At 32.4% G+C, this 22,598-nt stretch overlaps 1 protein-coding gene and 1 pseudogene across 1 annotated transcript; one reads left to right on the forward strand and one right to left on the reverse strand.

Annotated features, from left to right (window-relative positions):
- The first annotated feature begins 261 nt into the window (after positions 1-261).
- LOC146719859 (uncharacterized) lies at positions 262-3,360 on the forward strand. Its single transcript, XM_085489440.1, has 7 exons — positions 262-584; positions 861-1,085; positions 1,157-1,198; positions 2,126-2,167; positions 2,261-2,505; positions 2,611-2,770; positions 3,104-3,360. Exons 1-7 carry the CDS (start codon positions 386-388, stop codon positions 3,334-3,336), a joined length of 1,146 nt encoding a protein of 381 aa, XP_085345566.1. The 5' UTR covers positions 262-385; the 3' UTR covers positions 3,337-3,360.
- Positions 3,361-6,848: 3,488 nt separating this feature from the next.
- On the reverse strand, positions 6,849-19,427 carry LOC146719860 (uncharacterized; annotated as a pseudogene).
- Between the last annotated feature and the right edge of the window lie 3,171 nt (positions 19,428-22,598).

Raw genomic sequence — 22,598 nt, forward strand, 5'->3', positions numbered from 1 at the left:
TGTAAATTTTATAACTAATTTTTTTTCACTGAATTTTATTCGTTGAGATATTTATTCGTTGATAGATAAAAGTTCAGTTTAGATTGAGATCCGAAATTGATTACTATCAGGTTATCAAGTAATTAAATCTGAATACCTGTAGCCCATAAAAATTTTAAAATAAAAAATTAGCATGTTGAGAATAAAAGTAACGAAAAAGATTTCAAAGAAGAGTCAGTTATGATATTTATTTTATTCTTTAAGTGATCTTGATCTATTTGCTAAATCATAGTTTTTCTCAAATGACATATCTCTATTTGTTTATTTCATTGTCTACTAGAGAAGTTTTTAATAATTGAATTTGAGTTTTAGGAATTTTTAAGAATTGATTAATATGTGTATATAGATGACTTGGCTTGTTGTTCGATTCAAAGAGGATGACACTGTTGAGGCAATACCGAAAAAATGGTTTTTGTTAAAAGAATCTGCATGCTATTGGCCACCACAAAATTATGAAACTACAGCTATTAAAGCAGCTATAAAAAATGAATATAGTCCTGATTCAAACTGGATGAAATACGGAGCAATTATTTTAGGCACATATGGTAAATATGTTATTGCTTATATTATATAAAATTGTATAACATTTTTATAAAAAAAATTATTAAATTATTAATATATGTATAAAGAATTATATACACACACACACACACTGTTATTAATCATGGAATATCTTCTTTTATTTGTAATTATCATAAACTTATAATAATTACATTGTTATTTTGTACCACACATTTATTTAATATGCAATTCTATAATGTACAACAATATGGTAGTTATATTCTTTGTTATTGGATATATAATAAGTAATATTTATTTAGGTGATTTAAAACTTGCTAAAAGAAAGGCAATTAAAGCCCAACGTACAGATGATCTTTCATCACATACGGAGATTTTAACGAAAAAGAATAATAAAATACATAAGCGGGGACAAGGCAAAAGTAAAGGACATAAGGATTACTCAGATACTGATAAATCTTATGAATCGATATCTGATGAAGATAGCAACACATACCCTACATTACCACTTTCTGGCAAGAGACACGGTATAAGATAAATACTTTTCTAGTAAGAATTCATTTTATTTTCAAAAACTAATTTTCCTTATATTTAACAGATAATGATCGCTCTCCAATGGAAAGTCAAAATATTACTAATCGTAAGTATTTTTAAAACTTGAACTTTTATGTAAAATATTTATTATTACATTATTAATCAGATCAATATACTGAAGAAAATACGGCTTAGCAATTTATATATTTAAATACTGCTACCGGCTTTAAAGTGGAATAAATTAATATAGAATTTATTTATTAACACTATTATTTAGATTAATTTATATTAATACTATTATTTAATTAATACTATTATTTATTATTGAAAAAATCAATATTGTTTTAAAATATTAATTTTTTAAATGTATATTATAATTGTTATCTAAAACCAAAATATTTAAATATAAATATATTTAGATAACAATTATAATATACATTTAAAAAATTAATATTTTAAAACAATATTGATTTTTTGAATAATAAATAATAGTATTAATTAAATAATAGTATTAATATAAATTAATCTAAATAATAGTGTTAATAAATAAATTCTATATTAATTTATTCCACTTTATATTTATATTTAAATATTTTGGTTTTAGATAACAATTATAATATACATTTAAAAAATTAATATTTTAAAACAATATTGATTTTTTCAATAATAAATAATAGTATTACTTAAATAATAGTATTAATATAAATTAATCTAAATAATAATGTTAATAAATAAATTCTATATTAATTTATTCCACTTTAAAGCCGGTAGCACATGGGTACATTCAATGCGGAGCGGAAAAGTCGTCAACATATACATACGAGTATATTCCTATGGTAGATAAGCTACGACAGGCCCAGCGTAGTCCGCTGTAGCATACTATCATAGGAATACATATGTTGAAATTTTTTCTGCTCTGCATTGAATTCACCAACGTATTATCGGCCTTAATATAACAAGTTTGTTGTTATACAACAATTCTGTTAAATAAGCATTATTAATTAAATTGATAATATTTTCTTGTTATTTTAAGATAACTTCAAGCAAACTACAGATAGCGTTCACGTAAATGCTGGTAAATAATTATTTTTATTCTTTATATGTTTTGTATTTTTTAAATATTCCTTTTTGTATAATATTTTAATATCCAATATAACTTAACTTTCAGAATTTTCAGAATTCAGAAAACAACTTCTTAAAGAAGTTCATCTGATTAATCTTAAATTAAATGATCTTATGGATAACGTGAATATACTTGTAAAAAAAGCCCGATATGCTGATGAGCCAGAACTAAATGATGACACTAATACGGCTGTTATGACTTTAATACAATCGTTTCCAGTCGTTACAGAGCAGGAATTAATGTCGATGGAAGAATGGCTATCGAGTTCAGCTGATAACATACATGCACTGGTGTGTACTTAATTATATTATTATATATTATTTAGATTATATTTTACATGATGAAAATTATTTTCTAATAAAGAACTTTTTTATTTTGTGAATTTTATATTTTAGAGTCATCAACTGCGTTTAATTGGAGGCACAGATCTTCCCCATGTAATCAAAGCCATTATGTCGAGAGCAATTTCAAATGAAGTTGGAATGCTATATTCCTGGGAGGGAGCTCGGCAAAAAAAAGCTTTTAAATCGCTAAAGTTCGTCCAAGTGATCATTGGTAAAATATATTATTTTATATACTCTACATCAAAACCATTTTAAGCATATACATATACGCTTGAATCAAGTTTCATCGTAACATAACTGTGTTGCGTAATCAAATAATATTTAAATAGAAAAATTTGAATTTGAATTTAATTTTGTTACATTACTTTGTCGCTTTCATTTTTTTATTCACAATTTTTTTATTTAATATCTGTAATATATATGTATTATATGATGATGTTACGCATTAAAGTTCGCAGATCTGTTCACACCGGTTATGTTGCACAGTTACGTTATGTAATGCTCATATGCGTGCGTAACTTTTATATTTACTAAATGATTTTAGGTGTTGTTCGACTGAACTCCAAGACAAAATCTGCAACAGAATCGGATATCATAGAAGTAATAAAAAATTGGCTAGTTAGAAGTAAAGAACGCAGTAACAAGTTTCAATCAAAAAAGAAAACGGAAAACACTGTGTGTCAAACAGATTCCGTTTGTGAAACAGGCTCTGCTTGTGAAACAGGCTCCGTTTGTGAAACAGGCTCCGTTTCTGAGAAAGACCTTATTCAAGATTAAGATAATTATATGTATAACTTGCCGTTATATATATATAATTATTTGTTTTACATTTATTACAAATTAAAAGTAAAATTTTAAGGTTTTAAATACTATTAATTTGATTGTTCTGCTACTATATATATTATTTGCATTTATTATTTTTGTTTTTTTTATTTAGTGCACATTTATCAAAATTGCTTTTTGTTTTTATTTTAAAATTGAGTTCTTTTTATTTTAAAACTTTAAAACACAACAACGGTTGAAACAACAGTTTTTAATTGTATAGAATATATTATATATGTATGTATTAGAAATAACTTCATTGGATATCTGTACTATACATACATAATATGACATTTAAAATGTTTTTCGAAAATTATAATAAAAAATAAATGCTAAAAAATTATATTAATATACAAAAATATATGTATACAGTGAATATGTTTATTACATCCACTGTTTATATGTACATACATTTTCGTATATCCATATAATTTCTTTAGCATTTATTTTTTATGATATTCGAAAAACATTTTGTACGTCATATTATGTATATAGTACACGGATATCCAATGTCGAATAAAATTAGCTGGAATCTTGATATAATATATATATATATATATATATATATATGTACAATTAAAGGTAGATAATTAAAGTATTAGTTTAAAAATTTGTCACATTTTTATAATAAAATACTAAATACAAAATGATCAAAACCTATATATGGCTGTATATTTGAATCTTTTTGAACCTCTCAAATAATATATACATATAATATATGAAAATGTATATACATTAAATGTACATATAGATATATATATTGGATATACGTAGTACATGCATATGATGGACAGTATACGTTCTTTCGATATACATAGTACATGTATGTGCGAGGTACAGTATACGTTCTTTGGATGTACATAATACATGCATGTGATGTACAATATACGTTCTTTGGATATATATAATACATACATGTGATGTACAATACACGTTCTTTGGATACACATAGAATATGCTAAAAGTGCGACGATATGGATATACAAAAATGTATGTTCCATGTATGTACATTGGATGTACAAATGGATGTATAATAGATCTACCTGAGACCTACGGTGCATTGCTTTTGAACATCTATACGATCTGCAATGGACATCTTTCAGATGTGTTATGATATACACAGGATATCCAGAATCCATTTCCGTATATTCTATGTACATCTAGGGGATCTTTTGTGCTGACTGGGCATCTATTTATTTCGGGCTTACTTCTGTCAGTTATACATTGTTCATCAAAACAATGGTTAATTTTGTCGGGGGTTTGCTGTAAATATGATTTATTGTATTAATCTGGTATGTAAACATATATATTTTTGTAAATCTATAATTATTTGTATGATTAAGCGCATTAAGAGTATATTTATATGTATATAATTGTTTATAGATTACTTGAAAAGGGCTGCAATGACAGCCGAAACGTTGTAAATTAAACTAATTATTTAAAATAAATTATTGCCAGTCTGGTCGACTTTAAAATTGGAGGAGAGTTTTTCATTATTTATTACTGGCGACTCTTAAGGATTATCATTTATTTATTTATTAGTCTATAGTTATTTATTTATAAAGTTTGTAATTAAGAATTCTTAATAAAAATATTACTTTAATTTAGTAAAATAAAATTAAAATTAAAAACTTATTAATATTTATTTGTTTCTAAGTATCTTTTTTCCTTGATTTTTTCCAGGAAAGACAAATATTTTTTTTTCTTTAAATTATTTCTAAGGATTCTTTTTCTAGAAGAAAACATCAATTTTTAAAGTAAATAACTAAAAAAAATTAAAAATATTTTGTTTACAAAGAAATTTTGGAGCACCTTGTAGAAAATGATATAATTTTGTAAGTTACAGCTTATTAATAATTATAACATTGATCATAACTATAGAATTAAATTTACACACACAAATACATACGCACGCATATACATACATGTGTACATACTCACGCAAATCACACATGTACACACACACGCACACACTAACATATGCACATACTTTACCTATACTACATACACATTATACACATGTATACATTATATACTTATTGATAATAATATTAAAATTTTAGTAATAATTTATGATCATAAATTTTAACCAATTTAGATATTTTATTCTTAATTAACAAAATATTTCAAAATTTTATTAATACAATTAATTTATTTTATAAAATCACAGGTTATAGCAGTTCAACATTTTAAATCAGATCAACCGAAAACCAAAAGAAATGGTAGAAACGCATCTTTATAATTTTATTATGAACAACAGTGAAATTATCCCAGTCAGCACAAAAGATCCCCTAGATGTACATAGAATATACGGAAATGGATTCTGGATATCCTGTGTATATCATAAGACATCTGAAAGATGTCCATTGCAGATCGTATAGATGTTCAAAAGCAATGCACCGTAGGTCTCAGGTAGATCTATTATACATCCATTTGTACATCCAATGTACATACATGGAACATACATTTTTGTATATCCATATCGTCGCACTTTTAGCATATTCTATGTGTATCCAAAGAACGTGTATTGTACATCACATGTATGTATTATATATATCCAAAGAACGTATATTGTACATCACATGCATGTATTATGTACATCCAAAGAACGTATACTGTACCTCGCACATACATGTACTATGTATATCGAAAGAACGTATACTGTCCATCATATGCATGTACTACGTATATCCAATATATATATCTATATGTACATTTAATGTATATACATTTTCATATATTATATGTATATATTATTTGAGAGGTTCAAAAAGATTCAAATATACAGCCATATATAGGTTTTGATCATTTTGTATTTAGTATTTTATTATAAAAATGTGACAAATTTTTAAACTAATACTTTAATTATCTACCTTTAATTGTACATATATATATATATATATATTATATCAAGATTCCAGCTAATTTTATTCGACATTGGATATCCGTGTACTATATACATAATATGACGTACAAAATGTTTTTCGAATATCATAAAAAATAAATGCTAAAGAAATTATATGGATATACGAAAATGTATGTACATATAAACAGTGGATGTAATAAACATATTCACTGTATACATATATTTTTGTATATTAATATAATTTTTTAGCATTTATTTTTTATTATAATTTTCGAAAAACATTTTAAATGTCATATTATGTATGTATAGTACAGATATCCAATGAAGTTATTTCTAATACATACATATATAATATATTCTATACAATTAAAAACTGTTGTTTCAATCGTTGTTGTGTTTTAAAGTTTTAAAATAAAAAGAACTCAATTTTAAAATAAAAACAAAAGCAATTTTGATAAATGTGCACTAAATAAAAAAAAACAAAATAATAAATGCAAATAATATATATAGTAGCAGAACAATCAAATTAATAGTATTTAAAACCTTAAAATTTTACTTTTAATTTGTAATAAATGTAAAACAAATAATTATATATATATAACGGCAAGTTATACATATAATTATCTTAATCTTGAATAAGGTCTTTCTCAGAAACGGAGCCTGTTTCACAAACGGAGCCTGTTTCACAAGCAGAGCCTGTTTCACAAACGGAATCTGTTTGACACACAGTGTTTTCCGTTTTCTTTTTTGATTGAAACTTGTTACTGCGTTCTTTACTTCTAACTAGCCAATTTTTTATTACTTCTATGATATCCGATTCTGTTGCAGATTTTGTCTTGGAGTTCAGTCGAACAACACCTAAAATCATTTAGTAAATATAAAAGTTACGCACGCATATGAGCATTACATAACGTAACTGTGCAACATAACCGGTGTGAACAGATCTGCGAACTTTAATGCGTAACATCATCATATAATACATATATATTACAGATATTAAATAAAAAAATTGTGAATAAAAAAATGAAAGCGACAAAGTAATGTAACAAAATTAAATTCAAATTCAAATTTTTCTATTTAAATATTATTTGATTACGCAACACAGTTATGTTACGATGAAACTTGATTCAAGCGTATATGTATATGCTTAAAATGGTTTTGATGTAGAGTATATAAAATAATATATTTTACCAATGATCACTTGGACGAACTTTAGCGATTTAAAAGCTTTTTTTTGCCGAGCTCCCTCCCAGGAATATAGCATTCCAACTTCATTTGAAATTGCTCTCGACATAATGGCTTTGATTACATGGGGAAGATCTGTGCCTCCAATTAAACGCAGTTGATGACTCTAAAATATAAAATTCACAAAATAAAAAAGTTCTTTATTAGAAAATAATTTTCATCATGTAAAATATAATCTAAATAATATATAATAATATAATTAAGTACACACCAGTGCATGTATGTTATCAGCTGAACTCGATAGCCATTCTTCCATCGACATTAATTTCCTGCTCTGTAACGACTGGAAACGATTGTATTAAAGTCATAACAGCCGTATTAGTGTCATCATTTAGTTCTGGCTCATCAGCATATCGGGCTTTTTTTACAAGTATATTCACGTTATCCATAAGATCATTTAATTTAAGATTAATCAGATGAACTTCTTTAAGAAGTTGTTTTCTGAATTCTGAAAATTCTGAAAGTTAAGTTATATTGGATATTAAAATATTATACAAAAAGAAATATTTAAAAATACAAAACATATAAAGAATAAAAATAATTATTTACCAGCATTTACGTGAACGCTATCTGTAGTTTGCTTGAAGTTATCTTAAAATAACAAGAAAATATTATCAATTTAATTAATAATGCTTATTTAACAGAATTGTTGTATAACAACAAACTTGTTATATTAAGGCCGATAATACGTTGGTGAATTCAATGCAGAGCAGAAAAAATTTCAACATATGTATTCCTATGATAGTATGCTACAGCGGACTACGCTGGGCCAGTCGTAGCTTATCTACCATAGGAATATACTAGTATGGTATATGGGACGGACTCCGTCCGCATTGGAAGTAACACAGGTGCACCGGCTTTAAAGTGAATAAAGATATTAGAATTTATTTATTAAAATTAGTATTTAGATATATTAATGTAATAATATCTTATTTAAGTAAATACTATTATTTATTATAAGAGTTTAACAAGCTCGGTAATAAAATATAAAGTTAACGGATAAAACGGCAACAAGAGCCAACTCGCGGATGACACAGCGTTATCCTAAACGAAACTTAAAGAATTGCTCGTTAGAATAAAACCGGTGCCCACACGGCCCCAAATTTTTACTTGGACACGGCCAAGATTATACATATGAAAGAATCTCATATTTGAGTTTAATTTCAATACCCATTTAACCCCCTACGGAAAATAAATAAATGAATGCAAGAGAAAAATTAGATCGAAATATCGTGAATCGCGAATTCCGAACCCGAGACCTTTCGTTGGCGACTGCTCTTCCAGCTGAGCTATTCAGATCCTTTCGATTCTATACTTTTCTCTGTTATATATATTAATGTTGGTAAACAAACGCATTTTTTTAAGCCAGCGTGTATCAAATATAAGAGTTTTAACAAGGCTCTGTAATATAAATATAAATTTAACGTATAAGACGGGGCCACACCCAAAAAATGGATCAAAGAATCTGTATCAAATTTTGTGTGAAAAACAAAATTAAGTGCGCGGACGCATTCCGAATGTTGACTGTGGCATATGGTGAAGCTACCTTGGACCGAAGCAACGTTTATCGGTGGTACAAAATGTTTTCCGAGGGCCGAGAAGATGTGAACGACGATGAGCGTGCCGGACGCCCGAGCACGTCAACAACAGACGAAAACATTGATGAAGTGAAGAAAATAGTATTGGTCAATCGTCGAATCACCGTTAGAGAAGTTGCTGAAGACCTAAACATATCGATTGGCTCGTGCCATTCGATTTTTACCAATGATTTGGGCATGACACGGGTCGCCGCGAAATTCGTACCAAAATTGCTCAATTTCGACCAAAAACAGCATCGAATTTTTGGCCAAAAACAACACACTAATAATGCCGCAGCCACCGTATTTCCCAGATCTGGCCCCCTGTGACTTTTTCTTGTTCCCGAAACTGAAGAGGCCCATGAAAGGACGACGCTACGCTACGATTGAGGAGATAAAGACAGCATCGAAGGAGGAGCTGAACAAGATCACAAAAAATGATTTTTTGAAGTGCTTCGAGGATTGGAAAAAACGTTGGCACAAGTGTATAATATCTGGTGGGGATTACTTTGAAGGGGACAAAATAGATATTCATGAATAAATAAATAATTTTTGAAAAAACAAAATTCGCGATACTTTTTGAACACACCTCGTATATATTGATAAAATGTTACAAATAAAATTCAGAAAAAGAATAAATAAATGATCTTCAATTAAATAATTATCTCCATAATTTTATCTTATTCAAATTCTGAATTTCTTTCTAGCTAATATGCGACTATAAAAAGTTATTCAATTCAATTCAATTCAATTCTTTATTCGTCCCCTAAGGGATTGAAGGCGCTTTTGAAGGAGCGTTCCCCAACCTTACAAAACTCTTACAATTATACTTATATCTACTCTTATCTCTACTCTTACATCTAATTTACAAATAACTTAATTCTACCTTAACCTACTTATCTACTACTTTAGAGAGAGAAAGAGCCGTCCCTACCTATCGCTTCGCTTCGGCTTCCGATTCCCCATATATTCTCCACCACCTCATTCATACCTCACTCATTCTCCTCCTCATACTTCCCTCGTCCTTTTCCCCTCCCTCCCCCTTTTCTTCCGTTCTCCCCTCTTCCCTCTTTTTCTCTATTTCTCTCATCCATCCTTCCCCTTCTCCTCCTTCCTGCAATATTCCCTTCATTCTTTCCCACCAGTTTCCCTTCTCCCCTTCTCCCCCACATTCTCCTATCACATGCTCCCATGTTTCATCTTCTATCCCGCATAACCTACATCTTCTTTTCTCCTCTTTTTCCCAGTATCTCGCCCCTCTCATCTCATTGTTCATTCTGAACCTAACTATCCTTCTCCATCTACTTTCCCCCCATCCCTTTCTCAGGTATTCCGGTAAACCCTCCTCCTTCCATTCCCCATACCATCTATTATATCTCGACTCTCTTATCCTCTCCCATCTTTCCTCCTTTTGCCTTTCCCTGTCTTTCTGTTCCCACCCCTCATATACTTCCTCTCCCCTTCCCCTTTTTTCCTCCATCTCTTTCCCTTCTATTCCTCTTTCTTCCCAGAATTTCTCCCTCTCTTCCTCCCACATCGTTCTTTCCTTTCCTCTTCTTATCCTCTCTTTCATATCCTCAAAACATTTCCTCGCTAAACTTCCTCCCCTTCCTTCCTCCAACTTCCTCTCATACCCTACCGCCCTCCTTCCTGCCCTTATCCTAAATTTGTCTTTTCCTATCTCCTCTCTTACCATATACCCCGGCGTGCACCAGTCTACTCCTAACGTCCACCTAATCCATCGCTCCTGCATTGCCTCCACCTCTCTCCTCTCCTTCCATCCCCATATTTCCGCCCCATATTCCAACACCGTCCCCACCAACCTTTCCATTAGCCATACTCTTTTCATCCAGTCTCCTGCAAACCTTCTCTTTCCCATTCCCCACACCTGTCTTATCACCGCTCCTGCTTTCCTAACTCTGTTCTTTACCTGCGCCTCCTGCCCCCCGTTCCTCTGTAGCTTATACCCTAAATATGTGAATTCTTTCACTTCCTCTAACCTTTTTCCTTTCCATCTCCACTCCACTCTCTTCATTCTTCCTCCTCCCTTTTTAAACCTCATTACCTTTGTCTTATCCACATTCACCTCTAACCTTTTCTTGTCCATATAACTTTTCATTTTCCCCATCGTATGTATCATCCCTTCCTCATCCTCCGCCAACAGTACCATGTCATCTGCGTACGCCAAACAATGCACCTTTTCCCCTCCCAGTTTCACCCCCCCCCCCAACCTCCTTTTCTTAGCACTTCCTCTATATCCGCTATCAGCAGACTGAATAAGTGCGGACTCATTGGGCAACCTTGCCTCACCCCCCTTGCCGTCCAAAAATTTTCTCCCTCCTCTTTTCCCACTCTTACCTTACTCCTCGTTTCCCTGTACACCTCTTTTATCCTACTCCTTAATCCTTCCCTCACTCCCCTCCCCTTCATTGCCTCCATTAACACCTCCCTATCTACCGAGTCAAACGCCGCCTTCAGGTCCATAAATGCCGCAACTACCTTTCCTCCCTTCTTATTTACCCTCTTATTCACCAGATAGTTCAACACATAGATACTATCCATCACCCCCATTCCCTTTCTAAAACCTGTCTGACTCTCCGGTATCATATTCTTCCCCTCCATTTCTTCCTTTAACCTTTCAGTTAAAATCCCCACGTATATCTTGTATAGCGTTGGCATCAATGTCACTCCTCTATAGTTTTCCACTTTATTCCCCGTTCCCTTTTTCAACAGTGGCACTATTATCCCTTCTTTCCACCTCTCCGGCCATCCTTCTCCTCTCCATACTCTGTTGCACATTTCCCATACCCACTCTTCTACCCTCTCCCCTCCATATTTCCATACCTCACTCGGTATCCCATCCTCCCCCGCTGCTTTTCCTTTCTTCAGTTTTCCCAGTATCCTCTTCACTTCCTCCCTGCTTATCTCCCCTGCTCCTCTCTCTCTCCCTTTTTTCTTTTCCTTTTTTAAATTTACCCACCCCCCAAAACCTAAGTTTTCCTTCCACCCCCCCTTTTTCTCCTCTTTCACCCCTTCTCTCTTTTTCCCCCGAAACCCAAATTCCCTTCCGGCCCTTTCGCCCCACCATTTCCTCCCCCTCCCCCACAAAAACCCTATCCGCCCCCAATCCCCTCCCCCCCTTTTTTCCACCCAAAAACCCCCCCCCCCCCCCCCCGCCCCCCCCCTTTCCTTTTTCCCTTCTCCCCCCTTTTTTTTCCTTCCCCCCCTTTTCCCCTTTTTTTTCCCCTTTTTTTTCCTTGCTCCCCAACCCCCCCCCCCCTCCCCCCCCCCTCTTTTCCTTTTTTATTCTTCTCCCCCCTTTTTCCTTCCCTTTTTTTTTTTTTTTTCCCCCCCCCCTTTTTTTTTTCCCTTTTCCCCCCCCTTTTTTTTCTAGCTTAAAAAAATGGTGGGGCCGTTCTTTTTACTCCCCCCCTCCTTCCTTTTTCCTTTCTTTACTCTACCCTCCCACCCATAATTTTTCCCGTTCCCCTTTTCCCCCCTTTTTAATTCAATTTTTTAAAAATTAATTTTTTGTTTTTTGTTTTTAGGTTTTTTTTTTTATGCGCGTCCCCCAGACTTTGGGGTTTTCCCAATATAAAAAAATTCAATTTTCAAAAATACATAAAACCTCCCCAGGGGGTTTGATCGGAAAAAAACCCCGACGGCGAGGGTACCAAATACGCAAAACGGTCCCCAGGCTTACCCTTTTCTTCTTGTTTCACACTCCTGCATGCTAATTGGGGGAGGAAACCTTCATTTTTTTACAATAGTGTTTTTTTTTTTTGCCCCGAAAATTGCAAAATAATCGACAAAAGGGGTTTTCCCCAACATTAATTTCCCACGCCCCCATACGCCCCTTTCGTCCCGTCATTAAAAAATTTTCCCAAAACTCGTTTTTTTTTTTTGGGACAATTTCATGAAAAAAACCGTTTTTTTAAATTTTTTAAAAAATACGTGAGATGCCAAAAAAAAAAATACCGGCGTTAAAAAATTTCTAAAAAAATCAATTTATTCTTGGAAAAGGTAACCTTGAAAAAAGGCAAAGTCAAGTGCACTTCTCATAGGGTTTAATCAAAAAAAGAAAAAGCCCTTTTTAAATAGAATTTTAAGGAAAATGACGGTTCTTTAAAAAAAAAAAAAAATTTAAACCAGCTTTTTTTTTAAAAAAGCGTTTTTAGGGGGTTTTTTTAAACAAGGCGTTTACTAGAAAATCAATCGGGGGCCCTTCAAAAAAAGCTTTCCCAATAAAAAAATTAAGGCCCCTGATCATTCAAAGGGTAAGGGTTGGGGGAGGAAAAAAATTTTGCTTTCGTTTTTATTTTTTTATGTCAAAAATTGTATTTTAACATTTTTATTAAAATTATTAATAAATAATTAAAAAAATAAAAAAAAATTTGTTGTAAAATATTTTTCATTTTTATTTTAAATTATACAATTTAAAAACGACTGATATTCGCGAGCTCAGCTTTTAAAAAAAAATCTTTAGTGAAAACAAAGTTGCAAATTTTTTTTTTGCACTTTTTTGGGGAAATGAAAGAAGAAAATAACCTAAAATATACAATGGGGCGAGTTTTTTGTTAGGAAAAAATTTCCAAAAATTCCGAAGTTTTTCGGGAAAAATCCCGGGAAAAAAAGTACTAAAAATCAGGATTTTCATGCTATGTCAATCCACAGGTCGCAAAACCCAAAATTAGTTTTGGAAAATACAAACACCTCGCCTTAAAAAGGGGCAATTTACCAGTTTTTTTATAAAAACAGAAATAGCGGGGGTGGGCCAAAATTTTCGAACAGTGGTTTAGGGGGTTTTCCCCAAGTGGAAAATTTTTCCTAAACGGAAAGAAACTTTTCCCCTTTTTTTTTTTTACAACCATCGGCCCCAACGTTCGGCTGCCTTATCCCCCCACACAAAACGGCGGGGGAAACATTTTTTGGATCCCAAAAAATGCTAAAAAGAATCAAAATTTAGTGAAATAATAAGGGGGGAAGAGCGCGTCAACCAAGTACATTTGAAAATCTAGATGCGGGGTGCAAAATTTTGTGATTATTTCTTGCTGTCAAAATTGATTAAAAAAAAGAACATTAAAAACGCGGAGCATTTTTGACCAATTTATTGGAGCGGCCCCCCCAAATCGCCCCCCTTGGGCCCCAATTTTTAAAAAGGTTGCACGGCGCGAATTTTAGCACACTTTAAAATGCAACCGTTTCAAGCGCCCGCACTCCAATGGGGACATAACTCTAGGGGTCTACAATATTTGCTCGAGGGAAAAGGTCCTGCAAAACAAAAAATTTTGTTTGGGGGTGAATCGTGCGGTGGCAATATCGGGGCAAAAATAACTGAAAAACCCCGTTTGGCCAAAATGATACGGCGTTCGAGGTCTATACTGCCTGCAAAAATTAATACAACTCTAAAACCGCGAAAATTTTTTAAAAAAATCTAAAAAACATTGTATTGAGAATGTGAAAAATATTTGCAAGACACACGTGTGGGGTAAACCACTATTTTAGGGATTTGTATCGTAACCCGGGATAACCGTCCAATAAAGCGTCAGTGCGATAAATTTTGAACTTTTGCACTTTCTGATTTACCGGGGTACACGCCCGTTACGCCCCCACTACATCGCTAAAGATTTTCAGAACGCTAGCTTTTTGGGCTTGTCGCGAAAATGATTTAATTTAAAATAAAATAAATACAACCATGGCGCGGGGGAGTTATCAAATTACCGCAGAAATTGGACAAAAGAGGGGGGGTTTTAAGTGCAATCAGGGGAAAAGCGGGGTTTCCAGGGTCAGGGGGGGCCGCTTTTTACCCCTGCGAAAAAGCCAGTCGAAATCTTCTTATCCACTTCCCAAAACAGTGCAAAACCTCCAGAACATTGATTTTTCCCGTGACTATAAATAAAATTTTAAAAAGTTTGAACTTGAAAAACACTCTCCGTGAATGTTCACATCGAAACATTGTCCCGCTACGTCTTTCGGGAAAAAAAAAGACACACGTAAATTTTCTGTATGCAAACGAAAACACGTTGGACATTTTCGCTTTGATAAAAAATTTATTCGACTTTCAGGGGCAACGGTAAAAAAAATGTAGAAGATATATTTGAGGGTATTTATTTATTAAAAAAAATTTTTAAAAAAAAATTTTTAATTAAATTATATTTTTTTTTTTCAGATTTTTACACTTTTTCAATTCGGAAGACAGTTGCAGACGCTACTGTGACTGGGAAAATTAATGAGCGCTATCCGATTCCCGGCGATAAGGACAAGGGCTTCTTCAAAAACACAACAAAGGGAGCGGTTTCCGTTTGTGGTGCCCGTTTTGGGAATGCTTTTAAAAAGAGGAAAAAGAAAAAAATACAGCTCTCAGTTTTTAGCCTAGTTTATTTGTCTTGCCTACACTTTCCCTTTATCTAATAAAATTCCTGCCGTAGTGTGATTGCGTGGCGGGGTTTTGCCGAAAAACAAAAAATTTACAATAGTGAAAAAATATTTTAATACAAACGCCCCATGGTTTTTTAACTCGACGAGTGGGAAAATTTTCGCACGAAAGCTTGTCATTTTGCGAAAAACTGTTTAGAAAGACAGCACGCTTTCGCAATTTGGCCATTCACCGAGGACGAGGTCCCCACCCTTAATTGAAATTAAAAATTAAATAAAAAATCTTTGTTTTCCGATATTTTTCAAAATCTGTCCGTTACGACGCCTTTTCATTTCGGGGACTAAGCCCAGCTTTCCAAAGGGGGAATCGAATTATTTCCCAATAAGAAAAAAAAATACTTTCATTCTCAAAAAACTTTAAATTGACCCGCAAGAAAAAATAAAAATTAAAATTAATTCGTTTCATGCCCATAAAAATTTCTCAGTGCTAGTCTTGAAAAAATTTGGCTTTTTCTGAAAAAAGACAAAATTCAAATTTTACTCACATTTTTCAAATTTATCTGTAAAAATTCAATTTTTTTGACACAAAAGGCGTTTTTCCAAAAATAATAGACTGACGAAAAATTGCAAGATGCATTTTTACCCCACCACCGCGCGAATCTTTTTTACCGTTCTTTAATTCATAAAAAGGGCCGGGAAGTGATTGGGGCCAGCCAAACTAGGGCCCCGTTCTCCCTTCGAACGCTAGGGGAATAAAATGATTTTTTAAATATTAAATTTTCCTTTTTTGCAGCCCTTTTAAAATTTTTTCCCGCACGTTGCAAAAGAGTTAGGGGCTTGACTCTACGTTTATTTCTCTTCCGTATAAGGGGACCCATGAAAAAATATCAAATAAAATTAAAATTATTTTAACATTTTTTCCGAGGGGACTTAAGCTGGTAAAGGGCGAGCGGAAGAAAATTTTGTTGGAGAAAGGGGCGACCTAAAAAAATGAGTCGGTTTCGAGCTTGCCTTTATTGATAAAATCGATAAGAAAAGCGATAACAAATTATTTTCGTTTCCCCGGATTTTATAATTATTATGTCCCACGCCTTTCCCTTCAAAATCGATAAGATTAAAATATGTCCAAATAAAGCCGTGCCAAAAATTTTCGCTTTTAAAAAAAGTTCTGGGTTTTTTTTGTCGTTTTCAAAGGCCTGACTGACCCGCTCGACTTTGCCCTTATATGACATTATCCTTTTAGAAAGATCCGGGGGAAAAACAACTCCGACAACAAATTTCTGTTATTAGAGTCTTTCTAAAGGAACAAAAGGTATTTTTAAAACAAATTTTTTTTCAGGGCGGCGGTAACAAGGGCCCCAACGGACGCTTTCGCTGGCCGTGGCGTGGCGGCTTATGAAGCCGTCTTTTTTTTTCCCGCTAGCGCGTATCGGTCGAACTGACGGAAAGGGGGAAGAACATTATTTAGCGCTTTTTCCCCGATTTTGCGCAAACAAAAAGACTTGACAGGGTTTTTATTTTTTATCGACGGGTAACCGGCGGTCTTAGTAAAGTTCGGCAATACCACCTATCAAGACTCCTTCGTACGACTCACGAAACCATCATTCCCCTCATGTACAAGTAAATATTTGTACGGATGGCAATTGTCACCCATTCCCGTTCCCTTTTTAAAAGGGGTTTTACTGTATCGAATTTCGACATCTCATCTATCGCACTCGATTCGCCTCGGGTTATATCCTCGGTAGTTTTTAGAATATCCCAAAATTCAGATGCACACTTGATCTACCGTTTTGTCCCACCCGCGACGCCGCCCGGCAAAAGGGGTATAACAAAATTCCCCCAACGCTTTCGATAAAAAGCGTTCTGTACCTACCAAACTTGCGCAGTGCCCGCACGGGCTTTGCGTTACAAAAAAATACTGCATACTTTAAATTTAACCAAACCATGGGTTAAAAATTTTATCGAATTTAAAACAGAGTTTAAAAACCAAACAAAAAAAATTTTGAAAAAAAATTTTTAAAAAAATGATAATGCGGTTTTTTGGCAAAACGATGAAAAGTGCGTATCTGGGATGTAAATTATTAACAAAGTGGGGCGGGCGATAGCGCAAGGCAATGACGCGAAACCAAATTTTCATAGTACAAGCATATTTTTGGGGAAAATTTGGGTTGCCATAGAAATTTAAAAAATAAAACTAATAACCAAACTAGGGCGGCATGTTCATCTCGACTATCGAAAATATGTCTTTTTAAATTTTACAGAATACATTCCCCCGCTCATCTGACAAATGCCCCGGGATGTACACCACACAGCGTTTAAAACCCACTTTAAAGTGAAACGTCTATGAAAAATGAAGTTTAGTGAAAATTTTTGGGAAAAAAAAGAATAAATTTTGAAATAAATAAAAAAACAACTTTTGCCCAAAAGGGAAATATAACGTCGCAGTAAAAATTTCCCCAAACCGGATCTTTGATTAAACCCGCCATCGTATTTCCTCATCCATTTTTCACAGCCCTTATTTATGCATTGTTAAAATTCAGCAAAATCTTCGCTCGAGTGAATTTTTTTTGCTTTTAATGTGCAATTAACGTTTTTTACCAAAATTTAATTTTTTCGCTGTTACGTTTTTCCCTGCAATTGCAAACATATAAAAATCTTTTAATTCAAATTTCTTAATCAACTGGATAACAAAAAATTTTTTTTTGTACTTTCTTTTATTTTTCAATAACCCTACCTTGGCTGACGATTTTTTGTTTCAATTGGGGAAAAAATTTATGACAAAATGCGGATTTTCTGTAAACATCGGCTGAAAATTTTTTTGACATGGAGTTTGTCAAACAAAAAGTATGACTTTTCCTTTCTTTCATACGTTTTTTTCCTTTTTCCCCTTTCCCTATGAAACCTCGGGGAAACCCCTGTTCGAAAAATTTTGGGGGTCCCCCCGTCTCTTTTGATTTTTTTAAAAAACTGGTAATTGTCCTTTTTAAGCACGACTGTTTGTTTTTCCCGTAACCATAATTTTTACTTTGCGATTCTGTAGTTTTACAACATAAAGTCACTCGATCTTTTTTCTTTTCGTCCCGAGCATTTGCTCGACGCTTCGAATTTTCCTTGGCAAATTTTTTTCCCCAACCCAAAATACTCTTTCCGCTTGTATATTTTTCAGGGGCGTACCTTTTTCTTTCTTTCCACAAAACGTTTTTAAAAAATAATTTTGCAAATTCTTTTCACTGACAGCTTTTCTCCTTGAACCTGAGCTCGAATACCATTCGTTGTTTAAAACTGCCTAAAATACAACTATGTTGTATACATACATTTTTTTGTACATAATATAAAAATAATACATAATTTTATTAATAATATATAAAATTTTCGTATAGACAAAATTTTTCCTCTTCCCCTTTTCTCCGGTTCTTCCTTTAATTCGGGGCCCCTCGCCCCTTTTGAAACCCTAAATCGCTTTTCCGCTTTTTTCTAAAATTTTATTACTTTTTTTTTTAAAAAAAACCCATTTTCCTTTTCTAACTTGCCAATTTATAAAAAATTTTTCTTCTTTTTGAAACCATACGTAAAGTGCACTTACCACTGCCAATTTTGCAACGGGTCACCTTTTTTCCCAAACAACTCAATTTGGCATTTTTTTTTTTAAAAAAAAAAAATTTCAATCGCCGGGGGGGGATTTTTCTTGATTTGTCTATCCACTTTTTTTGGGAAAAAGCTTTTCGAAAACCCTTTTTTCATAAATTGTCCGAAAAAAAAATAACGAGTTTTGGGAAACTTTAATGCAGGGACGAAAATCCGAAGAGGATCGCATTGGTAAAAATTTTAAAATTTTTGGGGGATCCCCTACCATCTTATGCCATTTTTTTTGGGGGTTGGCTTCACAAAATTTAAATTTTACCTCCTTCGTAATTGGGTAAGGATTCCTTCTCCTGCTTGAGCCTCACGGCACTGTGTCGAACAGAAGAAGAAGCTAAGTCCATTGTGACCCCTTTCTAACCTCTTTTGATACCTCTCGTAGTCGGGTTTTCTCCCATCAACCCAACTGAGGAGGTTCCACGTATACAAAATTTTTTGTAATAATTTTCAATTCCTGTTATATTACGAATCAAAACGTCACTGGATACGCGCAAAAAAAATAAAATCAAAATCAAAAAACAGAAACTAAATTTTTCACAAAATTTTGATCGTTTTGACAAAATTTTTGACAAATAATAGAGCTTTAATTTGCCAAAACTGGAGAATGAAAATTTAGTTAGTACGGCGGGGCCGTTTAAGACAGTTATTTAAAAGTTCCGTCGCAAGGCGACGAGCTCCGCTCCCGCCCAGCGGGCTACGCCCAACGCTACCCCGTTTTCCCCCGGAAATCCCCATAATTTTGGCAAAAAAAAAACACGCCCGCGGGCGTTTGCAGGATGGACAGTTTAGCCACAACGACGATCCCTCCTGCTTTTCCACTGATTTCCTCCAAAACCGCACTTACGCCTTAGGACCCATTGCTGATTTTGAAATTTCCGGTTTAGTAGGACCTGTTTAAAACCCGTTCAGTTTGGAGCGTTTGTGCGCTATTCTGTTCCGCACATTTTGAAAAAGACAAAATGGGGACTTATTTTTTGGGAAACAGAGATGGCAAAAAATTTAATTAATTTTTTTATAATTGAAAAATTATGAACAATTTTTTAAAAAATATTTTTTAACGATATTTTAGAAAAAATTGTTAGAGTCGTTACAAAAGACGATTGATAAAGCTAGATTAATCGAAAAATCGCTTAATTTAACATTAATTATCGAAGTCAATTGAAGATTATTTAAATTCAAACGTATAAAAGAAATTATCGGAGAGCGATCGATAAACGATTATACAAGCTAATTTAAAAAATTTTTCAAATTAACGATTAAATAAAATTTTTTAGAATACTTTAATGGGGCGTTGAAAAAAAAAGTTTTAATTAAGCAATTCAAATTTACAATTTTTTGAGCAAAAACTTAAAAAATTTAATTGCGTTAAATATAGCAAATTTTAAAGGGAATCTCTTCCATTAAAATTTTACTTAAGAAATCGATATAATTTCTCTTTTCCATTAATTAAAAATGGTTTTCAATTAAATTTTATTTTAATCAAATGTTTGATTTATATTAATTCCTAAAAAAATCATAAATGAAAAAGGGAGGCCAGTTCAAAAAAAAATCTCAAAATTTTTAAAACCCTTTTAAAATTTAAACATTAATATAAATTATCACGAAAAAAAACTGATATGTTATTCAAAGGGGCCAGTTTAAATGAAATACTAAAGGTATTTATCAATTTGTAAAATATATTACCCTAAAATAACTGTGTATTTTATTCAGTGCAAAATTTCCCTTGAAAATCAACTATAAAATGAAACGATTCAATTTGATTCTAAAAAAAGGCGATTTTATTTTTATGCACAAAAATAAAATTTTTTATAAGATTTGATTTTAAATTTAACTAGCCCCTACAATGAAAAAAATTGCCAATTCCAAATCCAAATTTTTTAATGCTCAAAAAAAAACTGGCGGCCTGCCCCCAAAAAAACTATAATTTTTTCGTTCTATTTGAAAAATTCGGCTCTTACAGAAAATTTCTACAACATTTTTAAGTACGAAAATATTACATTAGAAAAATTTTGAAGAATAAGGGTTCAACGTATTTTTTTTAAAAGCTCTACACAAACAAGTAAAAACAAAATTAATACAAATACCTTTTTCTTTTTGTGTTTCAAAGAAAATTGTAATTTAAAAGAAATCTTGCTATTCAAAAAACCCATCTTCCATATCGCAAACACATTTTCTATTTAAAAAAACCCTCGCTAAAATTTTAAAAATAAATTATTTATGATAGAAATGAATTTTTGCTTTACATAAAAATAGTACATGGTTTTTTCAAACCTTAACCGATCATACACAAAAAATTTTCTCTGTCTTTCAAAAAATTACTGATAAAGTTAAATCCCATCACATAGGGCCCCCTTCCTGGGTTTAAAGGGTCTTACCGGGAAAAATTTTTCTAAAAAAGATTTGGGGAATTTTTTATTTATAAATTTCACAACTCTTTTTTTTCAATTATTTATTCATCCATCGAAAGTTTTTTTTAGAGCGGCCCCCATGTTATTTTTTTTGATCTTAACAATGGTACCTGGGAAATTTCAAGCAATTATTTTTTTTGTAGGGCTAGTAGAATTTCAATTAAAACCTATAACGACTTTATATTTTTTTGCCTAAGAATAACATTGCACTTATTTTCTAAAACAAAATTGTAATCATTTTTCCCCTTTTATTAAAGTTTTCAAATTAACTTTCAAAATTGAATAAAAACCCCGTTACTTTTCAGGTAATATATTTTTACTAAAATTTAAAAATAAACCTTTCTTTTCCTTTGCCTGGCCCACCTTTTTAAAAACTTCCTTTTTTTTTTTTGTTTTTTTTTGCGTTTTTAAATTTTTTAGTACCTTCTTTTGAACGGGGCCCACCTTTCATTTTAAATTTTTTTAGGATATATATAATAACCGTACGTCCGGCGCGGACAAAAAGAAGAAAAGAAACGCTTCCCTTCATTTTTTCAGAAAAACGCACTTTTTGCCCCGCGTACCCAAACGGCTTGGGGCCGTTTTTTTTTTTCTTGGCTCAAATTCTCTGGCGTTTCCCCCTTTCAATTTTATGGGTCGTGCCCTTTTTTTTTTAAATTTTTGTTCTTCCCCACCCCCCAAAAAAATTTTTGGGGCGGATAAGAACCCTTTTTATTTCCCCTTTTAAAGGTCTTAAGGGTTTGAACTGGGCCGGAGACACACCCCACCCGGTTTTTCCTAATACTGATTAATAATATAAAAAAACCTTTTCCCTTTGGTTCTACAAAGTATTTTACTTTAAAATTTACCATATAAATAATAAATAAATTTTCTTTTTTTAAAACCCTATTTTTATTTGAACTTTTTAATTTTTATTATACATTTATTATTTTTAGAACAAATGGAAAAAATTCGAGAAAATTCTATTAAATTTAAAATTAAATTATTAATTTATTTATATGTCTCTCTCTCCTCTCCTCCTCTCTCTTCTTTTCCTTTCCCTAGTAATTATATTATTTACACCCCTTTTTTCCCCCCCATTTGCAGCGGCTATAACCCTTTTTTTTT

Source organism: Nylanderia fulva, unplaced genomic scaffold, assembly GCF_048542155.1.
Source record: "Nylanderia fulva isolate GAGA-0341 unplaced genomic scaffold, ASM4854215v1 Scaffold831, whole genome shotgun sequence".
Taxonomy (NCBI): domain Eukaryota; kingdom Metazoa; phylum Arthropoda; class Insecta; order Hymenoptera; family Formicidae; genus Nylanderia; species Nylanderia fulva.